Source organism: Corvus moneduloides, chromosome 11 (assembly GCF_009650955.1).
Source record: "Corvus moneduloides isolate bCorMon1 chromosome 11, bCorMon1.pri, whole genome shotgun sequence".
Lineage (NCBI taxonomy): Eukaryota > Metazoa > Chordata > Aves > Passeriformes > Corvidae > Corvus > Corvus moneduloides.
In genome coordinates, this window is record NC_045486.1 from 16,216,717 (window position 1) to 16,229,840 (window position 13,124).

A 13,124-nucleotide genomic window follows, 5' to 3' on the forward strand; every position below is an offset into this window, starting at 1 on the left:
TCAGAAGTAAATTTGCAGTTGCACATTATTCCTTTGCTATCAAAAGACAATTTCCCAGGAAAATGTTCCCCAAGCTGGAAAAATTCTCCCCGTTGCTTTCCCAATACCTCTTTGGATCACCAGTTCCCAGCTGCCTTGAGCAGTCCTCAGCAATAACTTGGCCTTATTGTTTTGCTGCAGAAATTGATCTCTGTCTCGAAAGCAATGGGGGCTGCCACACCAATGCAGAGTGCATCAAAACAGGCCCAAAGAAGGTGAGTGTGTAGGGTGGCCATCAGGACAACATTATTCTGGAAGTTGTCACAGCTGTGTAATCCTCTTAGAGACAGTCCTGTTCATTGCAGAGCCCTGCTTTGTGCTTACTCCCTTCCATGTAGAGAAGTTGCCTGGGAAGAGCATGAAAACATTGCCGTTTCCATGAGAGCAGATGGCTTTGCTGGCCAGAGGCTGAAGGCAATCTCGGGTTATATTTGTTGTGGACACAAGCTTGGTTATTCATGGAGGCAGTAATGGGTGCTACACCACATGCCTTCGGTCCAGGGCAGCCCTTGTGGGTCCAAGTTTGAGCCCTAGGGTCTGTTCTCTCTCCAGGTCGCCTGCAACTGCCTGCCTGGTTACAGTGGGGATGGTGTGAGCCAGTGCAACCCCATCAACTTGTGTGAACAGGTATGTCTGCATTTTGCTGCTTCCAGAGGTGAAGACCACAGCCTGGAAGTGTTCCTTTCTCCCAGGAGTTAACAGCAAGAACAGCACTAACCTGGTTGGTTGCAGCTGAGGTCTTGCCTTTCCACACACTGAAGGATTTCCTTGTGTGTTTGGTTTCCATTGCCTCCTGCAGTCACCTGCAATTATGTCAGTCACCCAGCATTCCCTCAGGGTGGAAAGAGGGACATAGGGTTGGAGGCACGTGGGCTTTTTCCTTTGTGTCCGTTTCATGCGGGATGTGCGCAAAAGCTTCAAAGGGTTCTGTGCTCACGGCATCGCTGCCATGTCAAACTGTCCCTCTGAATCATGGGCTTTGTCATCACTGTGTTCCAAAGTGAGGTGGGAAAGTCTTATTTCATGGGAGGATTTGGTGCTGGGAAGCCCTTGAGAATTTGGGTGAGGTTTATTGTAAGGCACTAAACAGTGGGGAGGGATGGTTTCCTTTCACTGGGCTGGATGTAGTTTGCAGCTCCCACATGCAAGCAGCAGTTCAGGTGGTTGGAGAAGCCCCTCCAAGAAGCCTTTTGCTTTCTCTGCCAGAACAATGGAGGCTGCAGTCCCTTTGGGTTCTGCAAGTACACGGGCCCTGGCACTCGCAACTGCTCCTGCTCCTGGCACAGTGTTGGAGATGGCTTTACCTGCCGTGGCAAAGTGCATCAGGTGAGAGGCATGTGCTGCACCTTCTGTGTTCATGTCCCCTGTCCTGCAGCAAACCACTCCCGCCTCTCCAGAGGGTGAGCAGATCTTGGTGTCACATCGATACATGTGTGGTATAGGAGAGGAGACAGGTGCTTTGAGCAAACTCTCTGTAAATCATAGGTGCATTTGGTGTGCCAGCTGTGGGAGAGAATCATGGCAAAGTCACTTTGCTCCAAAGGGAGCCATGCTGGGAACTCTACTCCTGTCAGCAATGTTGGCCATACCTCCAGGGGACTGCTTGCTTCATGTCATAAACAAATAGCAGTGATCTTGTTTTTTCCCAAGGCAACTCACTTCTGCCCGGTGGGATGAGGGCAGGTGTCTCCTGTGGCCATGCCAGGACTTGGGACCCAAGGGCAGCAGTCTGTGTCCAGTTCTCTTGCCCATACAATGGCTGTCCTTGGGCAAGCTGGTGACCTCTTCAGGCAGTGGCAAAGAAAAGCTCATGCCCACAGCAGAGTCACAAGAAAAGAGATGGACTGCCTGTGCCTCTGCTCTTACAGAAAGTCAAGGTGGTGAGGAGAGGGTGTTTGCCTTGCCAGGGTATGTCTGCCCTTTGGGCAGCATCCCACAACTGGCAGTGGCAGCAGTGAGGTTAAAGCAGAGATTTTGTGAAGCACTCGAGATGTCCCATGAGCACAGGGGCAGTTACCTATGAGACAGGTGCTGCAGGATCAGCCAGCTTCCATCTTCTGTCCACTCCATCCTGCAGCACTTGTGAATGGTGCAGGCAGAGCTCACTGCAACATCCCTGTCATCTGTGCTTGCAGAGCTGGTGAGGGAGGGAGGGAAGATTACTGTGGTATGTCAGGAGAACTGGTGTCTCTTTGGGGTGGGAGACTGACCTGGAGTGGAAGGAGCCAGTCACTGTGCTGGTTGGTGAGGAGCAAGTGGAAAGGACCCTGCTAACACCAGCTGATTCCCTTTGTTTAAGGAGCTCGGAAGGATTCCAGATGCATCCATGTTCTTTAGGATGATACAGGTTGGTGACAGCTTTGTCCTTGTGTCTGGGTAGTAAATCACACCTAGGGCTTTCTGCAAAGAGTCTTGCTAACTGGAACAATGTTTTCTACTTCCCTTCCCACAAATGCTCTTCTAACACAGGCAGAAAGCATCAAAGAACTCAGTGGGGCAGGGCCTTTCACTGTCTTCGTCCCACAGACAGATTTCATAGGAAACACCACAGTGGTAAGTGCCCTCCCATCCCAAGCTCTGTCAGGTGTTTGACAGCTGCAGTCAGGGCAGTGTCACCTCTGGGACTGTTCTGCCCAGTGAATCAAAGCGAAGGGGCTGCACCATGGAGAGTTAAAGGCATCCCCTGTTCTCCATCAGTGTAAAAGCAGAAGTTTGGAGGCATCTCACTGAGGAGACAACCTGGACAGGGGTGGACATGGCTCCTCTTGTAAGGAGACCCTTGTTGGAGATGATGTCTTGTGGGCCTCAGATGCACCATGCCATATCAGTGATGTGTAGTGGCTTTGGTGCCTGTGGGGCTGGTAACAGCAAGGCTTCCATGCGTCTGTGACAGACCTCTTCCTCCTCATCAGGAATAAGAGAATGGCAGCTTTTTGGTGTCAATGTAATGGAATATCCTAAGCCCATCACTGACTAGTCAAGCTGGTTGAAATTTCCCAAAGCTCTCAAATGGTTTTGTGCTTTCAGTGTGTTTTGGGAGGACTTGCTTCCCTGCAGGGATGAGTCAGAGGGAACTCAGGCAATCCAGGTCTTCCTCATTGGGGCTGGGGGCCCTGTGTGCAAGGCAAAGTGTCCTAGTGTGACCTCCCTCCTGTTTTCTGTCTGTAGTTTCAGGAGTGGAAGAGCAGAGGTCTCCTCCGGGACCTGCTTCGCTACCACATGGTGGGCTGCCAGAAGTTGCTCTCCAGTGACCTGGAAGGCCAGGAGTCCCTTACATCTTTATCTGGCCACAAAATAAAGATCACAGTGAATGAGGTAATTCCCTTTGCTGTCCCACTTGTCAGGATGTCACTTTTTCTGTCATTTGAAGGCACTGTGGTTGTGGCAAGTGACTTGCCTGGGCCCACAGACACTCCCGGGGCAGTGCTGCGGCTGTGCAGGCCTCAGCAGGTCCCCTCTCTCGCAGAATAGCATCACTCTCAACGAGGAAGCCAAAGTGGTCACGAGTGACATTGTGGGTGTGAATGGGGTCATTCACTTCATCAGCAAGATCCTCATCCCCAGTGACCTGGTGGGCCATAACATCTCCTCAAAGCTCTCACAGGTAAGGCTGGAGCTGTGCCCTGGCGTCAGGGCTGTGCTGAGCTCAGGGACAGGATCTCTCTCCCAGCAGTGCTGCCTCAGCCCAAGGCTGCCTGAGCTGCTCTTCCTCCCTGTTCCTGACTGCTTAGGGGTTGTCTGAGGCCACAGATTTGGCTTGTGAAGGTGACAGCATTTGTGGCATAGCCATATTTGGAACATAAGGAGCCTTATCCATCACTAGGGAACAACAGTTCTGGATGTAGGCAGGAGGATCATGTCCCATGCCAACCATCAGACTCCTTTTCCAGCAGAGAGCAGGTTGCAGCATGAGTTTGCCAATGCCTCTCTGTGACTACTTAAGCAAGCAACAGGGGCTTGTACATCCTGCATTTTACAGAATATAACACATTTTCTGTGCAGCACAACGGAGTGCTGGAATTCATCCCAGCTCCTGCCATAGCAGTGTCTATCCAGGATGAATCAGAAAAGTAGTGGCTGCTGAATGCCAGCCCTTTCCAGGCCAAATCATCAGCATGATGGTGACAGAGATAAACTAATGTTTAGCTCCTGCAGTTGTTGCCTGTCTGGTTTCTCCCATGCATTGCTGGTCCTGGATGGGGAACCCTTTGTGTCAGTTGTTTGCTTTCCTCCCTCTGCAGCAGAACATCACAGACGTGGCCGAGGCCTTTGGCTACACCATCTACAGCAAGCTGCTGCAGGTGAGCCCCTGCCCCTGCTGTTCTGGGGGAGGTGCTGTGTGCCTGTGCACGGTCAGTGTGGGCTCGGGCCTTTCCCTTTGTGTCCCTGTGCTCCCGGGCAGGATGCGGAGCTGCTGCCGCTGCTCGGTGACCCCGTGCACAGACCCTTCACGCTGTTCTGGCCCACGGACGCCGCGTTCAGCGCCCTCCCGGAGAGCCGGCAGAAGTTTCTGTACCGCAGAGAGCACCGGGACGTGCTGGCCTCCTTCCTCAAGGCACACATGATCAGGGACACAAAGGTACATGTGATGGCACACAGGCACGTAGCTTCCAAAGCCTGCTATGACTGTGTCAGAGTGACCTTGCCAAATACTTTGCTGCCATGGAACACACAGCATGTCAGCTGTCTTGAGAAGACACAAAGATGTTTGAGCATTCGAGGAAACTACAGCATCGCTCTGGTGGCTGAGCTGAAACCTTCTGTCAGCAGCTTCTGGGGAGCTGCAAGGCTCACAAACAGGCCCTTATGTACAGGGGTATGAACAAGGGGAGAGTCCAGCTGAGCAGAGCCAGGGCCTGTGTTTTCACACTGGCCTCCCACTTTGCAGGAATCTGGGACTAACCCAGCACAGCTCTGCTGTGCCACCCACATCAGCTTCAGGGACTGCCACATCACACCCCTCTGAAGCTGGCCACTGACCCCTGTCCTCACCATCTGTTAACATGAACTGCCAGTTTTGCCAGTCTCTCCTTCTCATTCTTCTTTTTCCCTCTTAGATTGTTGCTGGTAATGTGCCCCAAGTCAAAACCATACGGACCATGCACGGCTCCACCATCTCATTCAGCTGCAGCAAAACCCACGTGGTGAGTGTTGGTGATTCCAGGCTTGGCTTCCCATGGAGCAAGTGTTCCTGGGCATGGCCACGGGGCAACTGGTGCTTCTGGCAGGGAGTGAACACAGAGTTGGGCTGATTGCAGGCTGGGACACCCCATTCTCCTGGCTACAAGGTGTGGCCAGCTGGCAGGGAAGTGCAGAGGTGTGTGGTACCTGCACATGCACAACCTCGTGGTGCCACAATCTTTACAGAGCACATGCTGCATGGACAGAGGCTATCCTTAGGAGAGGTGGCTGTGAAAAGTGTTAAGTGGAAACGGTGGTCAAGGATGTGTGCACAGAGATTTTGGAGTTCTTGGGCTGATTAAGAAGCCATGGCAGCCAAAACTGGGCAACTTTTGAGTGGTACAGCCTGGATGTAGGATGTACCAGAATCACAAGTTCCTTTCTTCCTCTGTTAGGGGGAGATTGTAGTGGGGAACGGCGATGCCACCATCACCCAGAGGCACATAGAGTTCAATGGGGGCATTGCTCATGGCATTGATAGACTGTTGGAGCCACCTGATCTGGGATCTCGGTGTGATGAGTTCACCTTTGTTGAGCTGCAGGTAAGCACTTGTGATGAGGTGAATGAGGATCTTGGGCCACCCATGCAGCCCCGTGCCTAGGAAGAGGGATGTTGGGAGGGCTTGCTGCTCTTCCTTGGCAAAGCTCTGAGCAGCCAAGAGAGGCAGCAGCACATATTGAGTTGTTGTGAGGTTTCTTTCTCCCCTCCACAGGCATCTACAGAGAACTGCGGACTCTGTGGCTTCGAGCCACCCTGCCCTGCTGGCTCTGTTCAACGGGTAAATCTCACAGCTTTGTCACCAGGGGGGCCTGTTAGGGGACTGATGACAACACCCACGTGCCCCTCATGTTTTAATAGAAAAATGAAGGCCCACCTGCATGTGGCAAGCCCTCAGCTCAGTCACACTGTCCATGCCTTGCCCCAAGCCATGCAGGAGCTGGGTTGAAAAATATGGGGTCCAGTGGTCTTTGCTTGGTCAGCCCTATGTGGGTGACAGTGGCACAGGGGTCCCTCCAGGAGCAGTGGGGGTGGCTTTGGGTGCTTTACTGCCAAAGAGCTCAGTTTGGGAGTGGATCAGTGATCCCATGGTGAGCAGCCTTGGGAGGCAGTGGCTGTACCTCTCACTGCAGGCTTCTGGCGTGACCCTGAGGTTCCTCTGGGGCTCCTTTGTCACCAGCCCCAGCACATGTTAGGAAGCCTCTGTTACTTGTCATAAAACTGAATAAGTGGCACAGGAAACATCCAGGTGAGTTGTCAGTGACCAGTGTGGCGAACTCTGTGTTTTGCCTGTTTGCTCACAGGGGGAAACCAGGCGCTGCTACTATTACGGAAACCACCTGCTGAGGAACACGTTCCTGTTCCACCGCAACTCCATGCTGCGGCCGGTGTGGCCACAGTCCCCGTGGGACCCCTTCAGGAGACACTTCTCTTCCAGGGGGCCTCTGAGACGAGGCTGCAGGAGGAGCTGCGTTTCCAGCCAGTGGGTCCCACAGTGCTGTGCCAACCACTATGGCCGGGAGTGTCGGGGTAAGAGCCACGCCACCGTGTCCCCTGCGGGAAGGTGGCATTACTGCTTCAGCACATCCACATCCATCAATGTGCTTCCCTGGACAAGGACGGGCAAAACCCCAGGCAGGGAGCCCCAGCCTGCAGAAGGTGCAGGGAGCAATATCCTGGGATTATAACAGGGAGTTCCCTTTCCTTGGAGAATACCTTGTCTCCGTGAAGAGCCCTGGGCACAGGGCTGCTGGGGGTGGCTGTTAGACATGTCACTCACCCCCAGATGTTGCCAGTCCTCAACCATTCCCTGGCATCTGCCCTCTGTGCCATGGCAGCTTTCACGTCCTTGGGTGAGTCTGCTGTTAGTGTGGGGTCAGTGCAGATGCAGCACATCACAGCAGGGCTTCTTCCCAGGCTGGAAGCTGTGACAAATTTGTCCCTCTTGCCCCCATTCCTAAGTTTTCCTGTCATAGGATGTCCCCAGCACTCACTGCCTTGACTGCTGAGCTGTCTGTGGTCCGAGCACCCCGTGAGCAGCAGCTCAGGGGCACCTGGTGTGCGGGGTCTGTGGGGGGCACCGGGTGGCTCCCCTCCAGCACAGGGTCCCTTTGTTACCACAGCCTCACTAAGGTGACCCATTTGCAGCATGCCCAGGAGGGCTGGAGGCGCCGTGCAACAACCGTGGGACGTGTGACGACAAAATCAGCGGCTCAGGGATCTGCAACTGCAGCCAGGAGTTCATCGGGACGGGCTGCGAGCTGTGTGCGCCCGGCAGATACGGCCCGGAGTGCCGAGGTACCGGCTGGGCGTGGCAGCAGCACAGAGGGGCTGTGGCACAGGGGCTGCTTGGAGAGCTGCTGGCCTGACCCCCTTGCAGCCCATGGCTGATAAGGCCACAAGTCATTTGTCAAGCAGAGCTGAGAGCCCAGTTTAGGAGAAAGTATTCCACTGTACTGTGAGCTGGGGGACACAGAAGTTGTGATGACCCCTGTACAGAGAAAGCATCTCCTGGGACATGCTCAGAAGGGACTTGTGCCCACGTGAGACAAAAAAAAAGGGAAGGAAAAGAGAGTCCTCCATCCTCCCATCCCAAACTGGGCATCACAGGGTCTCAAGGAATGTTTCAGAGTGAGAAACACATTCCAAAAATTCCCAGGGGAGAGGAGTGATGGGGTTTTGTGGGTGCGGAGGCTTCTCTTCCTCTGTGAAGGGCGTGTGTGGCAGGGGGCTAGGGCTGGCAGTGGCAGGAAGGGATGTGTCAGGCTGCTGTGCCCACCTTCACACCTGCCCACAATGCCACACCTCTGTCACGTGGCTGTCCCAGGGCCTTTCCACCAAGGCATAAATGGTGTGTTTGTCCATTCCTCACAGAGTGCAACTGCACTGAGAACGGTGTGTGCAATGGAGGCCTGCACGGTGACGGCTTCTGCTTCTGTGCCGAGGGCTGGACTGGGGACCGCTGTGAAACCAGACTGGGTGAGGGGATGCTCAGTTATTCCCTGGGACCCACCTGCTCTTCCCTGGGACCCGATGCCATGTGGCTGCTTTCCCAGGAGCTGGCTAGTTCAAGCAGCTGTTCAGAAGTATCTCCAAAAAGGAGCTCTCAGTTGTGAGGCTCATCCTGAGATCTGGCCCATGCTGTTGAATTTCACAGGGGTTGGGGTGGTGAGGAGGGGGCAGAGGAGGAAAGCTCTACTGAATCATTAACAAGTCCCTGAGCTCAGAGGTGCTCAAAGAAGAGCTTGAGGCTGAGGTGAAGGTCTGAGGTGTATTTGATGGAGTAACAAACCTCTGGGCAAGGCACCTGCAGAAGAGAACAGGGAGAGGGAGAGAGGTGGGAGCGTGGGGCAGGGGGCCTGGGGCAGAGGCTGGTGGTGGCAGTGGTGCCCGTGCCACAGCGCTGCGGTCACTGTGAGCCGCCTGTGTTCTGGTTTCAGTCGTGACACCCACCTGCTCCCCCCCGTGCCACGCTCAGGCCGTCTGCCGCGCCGGCAACCTCTGCGAGTGCGACCTGCACTACGAAGGGGACGGGAGAACATGCTCAGGTACGGGGTAGCCACGGGGGCTGGGCTGGAGGGGTGGCAAGCGGGGGGGAAGCGGACAACAGGGCAGGACAGCAGGTGACCATCTACCGCTGGCCACGTTGGGGTGACGACTGGCAGGAGAGCCAGGCTGACCCCCAGGACACCTCATGGGGTGCTCTAGTTAACCCAGGACTTTCCCCCACAGTGATCGACATGTGCAGCCAGGACAACGGGGGCTGTGCCAGGCACGCACAGTGCTCACAGACGGGCGTGAACGTGTCCTGCACCTGCGGCCCCGGCTACAGAGGTGACGGCTACATCTGCGAGCCCATCGACCGCTGTGCCGACGGCAGGAACGGGGACTGCAGCCAGCACGCCCACTGCATCAGCACCGGCCCGGTGAGCGCGGCCCCTGGGGCCGGGACATCCGCGTGCCTGGGAGAACAGCCCAGCTGGCTGCCCTGGGACAGCCATGTGGCAGCGTCCCCCCCCTGCTGCTCTCATCCTGCAGGTCCTTGCCACCAGGCAGGGGCTGTGCTGCTGTGATGGTTCTGGGGATGTTATGCTGAGGCCATTTTTCCCTGCTCCTCTGTCTAAGGAGCAAAAGCTGTGTCAGTTGTGTCATTCCTGGGCTGTTTTGGGGGCTCCTGGATGGTCCATCAAGGACAATGCTGGTCATTTTTGCAGAGGAACCAAAGTTGATCACCACAGGCCAGAAGATGGGACTGGGAGCATGGTGTAGCACAAGAGTCACGAGCCACGTACCTCAAAGCTCGGCTCAAACAAACAGTACATGCCAAGGACTCAATGTGACATTGCCTGGGTGTGAGGGCAGGACAGGCCCATGTGGCCTTTCACAGCTCTGTTACAGTCCTAGCAGGCTGTAGAGGCATTCTGAAGGCTCATCCCCATCTTCACAGGGATCCAAGGATCCCCAGCTGGCATCTGCATTTGCACTCACACAATTGCCACCCTTCCCTTGTGCTGCAGAATGAGCGGCGCTGCGAGTGCAAGCGGGGCTACGTCGGTGATGGGATCCAGTGCCTGGAGGAGGTCGTGCCCCCTACGGACCGGTGCCTGGAAAACAACGGGCAGTGCCATCGGGAGGCCATCTGCACTGACCTGCACTTCCATGGTGAGGGTGCTCAGCACTGCAGGGCCAGGGATGATGTTCCATGGAGAGGCCACATTCCCTCATTCTTCACCTTTGGCCTGGTCCCATCCAAGGCCTTCAGGAGAGCTGGAGGGTGGGATGGCCAAGGGGACAGGGACTGATCTCTGTGTCCTGGCATGGTTTTCAAATTTCCCTTTTCCCTACATGTCATATGGGGAGGACGAGCCCTCATCTGCTCCCATGTGATGTGAGATGGCCTCTGGTGGCACCAGCTCCCTTGTGGAAGGCAAGGGGCTCAGAGGAAGCCTCTCCCTCACTTGTGCCTTGTCCACATCCCACCGTCCTTGGCAGTGCTGCCCACGGTCACACAGGGACCCACGTGACTGCCCAGGGAGGTGGCTCAGTGTGCCCTGTACTAATGCTCCTGGGCTTTGGTATTTTGCAGATAAGACCATGGGTGTGTTTCACCTGCAGTCACCCCGAAAAAAGTACGACTTCACTTACGAGCAGGCTCAGGCAGCCTGTGCTGCAGAAGGTGCTTCCCTGGCCACATTCCAGCAGCTGGCAGCAGCACAGCAGGTCAGGGCAGGGGTGGCTCTGTCTCCTTGTGGGGCTGGGACAGGCCCTGTGTCTCCTGGGGCCTGGGCCAGCCCAGGGGATGATGTGTGGGTGGGTGACCTCTCATCCCTTTGGCCAGGCCCTGTTTGCTCCATCCACATCCATGAAACAGGACTGTTGGGTCTTGCCAGTCACACTGGGATGGGACTTGTGACTGTGCCCAACACTTTAGGTGTTGGGCAGATGTTGGATGAGGCACAATGGGAATGTTCATTGGGGCAGAAAAGCCGGGACAGAGCTGTTTTTAATCTAATCATTGATTTTCCTCTTCTAGATGGGATTCCATCTGTGCTTGGTGGGTTGGCTGGACAATGGCACAGCTGGATACCCCACAGCCTACCCCAACCCCAGCTGTGGGTCCAGCCATGTGGGCATTGTGGACTATGGCTCCCGAAGCAACCTGAGTGAGACCTGGGATGCGTTCTGCTACCGGGAGAAGGGTGAGTAGTGCCTGCACTTTTCCTGGGGACAGTCCTGTTGGGCACAAGTGCTGTGTCAGGGCAGCAGGCAGGGAACTGCCCTGGAGCATGAGGGCAGCCAGGCACACCCCCTCTCCCCATGCCCGTGTCCATGAGGGTATCCAGAAATCAAAAGGTGGTTGGGGCAGGTGGCTCTGGTGAGGCCAATCACACCCTGGTGTTCCTTTGCAGATGTGACCTGCACCTGCCGTGATGGGTTTGTGGGAGATGGGTACTGGTGCAGCGGGAAACTCCCCGATGTGCTCGCAGACCAGGACCGCTTCTCCACCTTCTATTCCGTAAGCAGTGCTCTCCTGGGTCTGCAGGAGCAGCAAGGCAGAGGGAGGGATCAGCTGGAACAGGGAGGAGCTGGGGTGTGGTCTGTGTGCAAGATAGAGATTACAAACACAGAAGGGATTTCTTTCCAGGGCTGGGGGGTTCCTGGGCAGGGGAAGGTGACAGCATTGTGCTGCCAGCACTGTGTTGATGGGGAAGATCTCCCATCTCTTCCAGATGTTGCTCAATTTTGCCAATGACACAGAAGAAGGACTGGATTTTTTCATGTATTTGTCTGATGCCTCTGCTCCCAAAACTCTCTTTGTCCCTCTGAATTCTGGCTTTGCAGATAATGAGGTAAGCAAGCAGAGATGAACTATCAGAGCCCCAGAGGAGAGCAGGTGTCATCAAAGCTGGCATGAAAGAGTCTGGGGAAGGAGGAGGAATGTGGGTCAGAGGGGGCCAGTGGATTGGAGGTCTCCAGTCCAACCGTTTCCTCAGAAGAGATGTTTAGGTCAGGATGCTCAGAGCCTTCTCCAGCTGAGCTTTGGCAATCCTAAGGGTGGCAAATCCCCTCTGCTCTGTGCAGTCATTCTGTGCCATGTTATCCATGAATGGGGCTGTCTGTGGCCATGGAGAGTCTGGGATTGGCTGGGGAGCTGCACAGCAGCAGGGAAGGGGAGAGGCCAACTCATCCATTTCTCATCCTGTGCCCTGGTGCTCATTCAGACACTGACAGGAGAAGAACTGAAGCTCCACGTGTCATCCAGCAATGTTGTCCTCTTCAGTTTCAACCTCACGACGGGCACCATCATCCCATCCCAGTCAGGATATGACCTCCATGTCTCAGACCTCCCAGCCAGCAACAGTACAGAGCATGCAGTAGGTTTAGCTGTGGCAGAGGGTAAAAAAAGCCCACAAGTTTTCACCACATCTCTTTTGAAACAGGGAATGATGGGGAGCCTTTCTGGGCGGGTGACATCATCTGTGTCCTGTGCTGTAGGACGCCAAGGGGATCAATGACACGATGATTGTGGAGTGGGACATCATAGCTTTCAATGGCATCATTCATGTGATTGCACAGCCACTGAGGATCCCACCGCCCGTCGTTCACCTTGGCCAGGTGAGTCTGGGGCATGAAGAGGGCTGGCATTAGGCCTGGGAATGGGGATGATGTGACAGAGTCATCCCAAGAACTGGCCTCGTCCTCTGCTCTCTGGCGTGGCTCATTTTGGGAGGGCTGCCTACGGTCCCCCTGGGGAGCAGCAGCAGGGGCGGTGCCATCGCTGTGCCGGGGCAGCGCCGTGACGGGGCCTCTGTTTTCGGCACAGGTGAACGGTGCGCAGGGGTCGGGCTCCGTGGCCACGGGGACGTTGTCAGCGCTGTGCTTCGCGCTGGCGCTGGCTGCGGTTGCCGGCGTCGCCTACTACTGCGTGAGGAGGCGGCGGCAGCAGGGGCAGTTCGGGTACTACCAGGTACGGGCGAGCCAGGGAGCGGGACGGGGGCGAGGGCGGTGGATGGGGCCGGGGGGCGCGGCCGGGGTCCGGGTGGGTGCGCGGAGGCGCCGGCGCGCCACGGGGCGCCCGCGGGCGACAACGGGCCGGGGGTGGGCGGGGCGCGCCGCCGGGAGAGGCCCCGCCCCCGGTGCCGCAGCCCCGCCGCTCCCGGTGCAGGCCGATCTCCGCGCGGACGAGGAGCAGGAGGACGAGGAGGACGAGGCGGGGCCCCGGCCGGAGCGCGCGGGCCCGCGAGCCGCCAGGCCCCGCCCGCAGCGACCGCTCGTGGCCATCCCCAACCCGTTGTACGGCGGCCACGCCCCCGACTACGAACCGCTGCACGTGAGCCACGCCCCGCCCTCGCCCCGCCCTCGCCCCGCCCTCGCCCCGCGCTCACGCCGCTCTCGCTCCCCGCAG

General features: G+C 56.4%; 1 protein-coding gene across 7 annotated transcripts in view; it reads left to right on the forward strand.

Annotated features, from left to right (window-relative positions):
* Nucleotides 1-13,124, forward strand: part of STAB1 (stabilin 1) — a 65,317-nt gene that overhangs the window by 45,206 nt on the left and 6,987 nt on the right. For 4 of the 7 annotated variants that reach the window (XM_032120858.1, XM_032120857.1, XM_032120861.1 and 1 more), the window contains 26 exons: nt 181-254; nt 592-666; nt 1,246-1,365; nt 2,339-2,386; nt 2,509-2,592; nt 3,208-3,354; nt 3,506-3,643; nt 4,281-4,340; nt 4,442-4,618; nt 5,097-5,183; nt 5,616-5,762; nt 5,934-5,999; nt 6,523-6,748; nt 7,367-7,516; nt 8,093-8,197; nt 8,659-8,766; nt 8,951-9,144; nt 9,736-9,880; nt 10,305-10,438; nt 10,752-10,917; nt 11,128-11,234; nt 11,449-11,568; nt 11,941-12,093; nt 12,215-12,334; nt 12,543-12,686; nt 12,885-13,049. In XM_032120858.1, coding sequence (XP_031976749.1) covers nt 181-254; nt 592-666; nt 1,246-1,365; nt 2,339-2,386; nt 2,509-2,592; nt 3,208-3,354; nt 3,506-3,643; nt 4,281-4,340; nt 4,442-4,618; nt 5,097-5,183; nt 5,616-5,762; nt 5,934-5,999; nt 6,523-6,748; nt 7,367-7,516; nt 8,093-8,197; nt 8,659-8,766; nt 8,951-9,144; nt 9,736-9,880; nt 10,305-10,438; nt 10,752-10,917; nt 11,128-11,234; nt 11,449-11,568; nt 11,941-12,093; nt 12,215-12,334; nt 12,543-12,686; nt 12,885-13,049 — 3,260 coding nt within the window. Of the gene's footprint in view, nt 1-180; nt 255-591; nt 667-1,245; nt 1,366-2,338; nt 2,387-2,508; nt 2,593-3,207; nt 3,355-3,505; nt 3,644-4,280; nt 4,341-4,441; nt 4,619-5,096; nt 5,184-5,615; nt 5,763-5,933; nt 6,000-6,522; nt 6,749-7,366; nt 7,517-8,092; nt 8,198-8,658; nt 8,767-8,950; nt 9,145-9,735; nt 9,881-10,304; nt 10,439-10,751; nt 10,918-11,127; nt 11,235-11,448; nt 11,569-11,940; nt 12,116-12,159; nt 12,335-12,542; nt 12,687-12,884; nt 13,050-13,124 lie in introns of those variants that run through there. The other 3 variants (XM_032120862.1, XM_032120863.1, XM_032120864.1) reach the window with 3 other exon arrangements.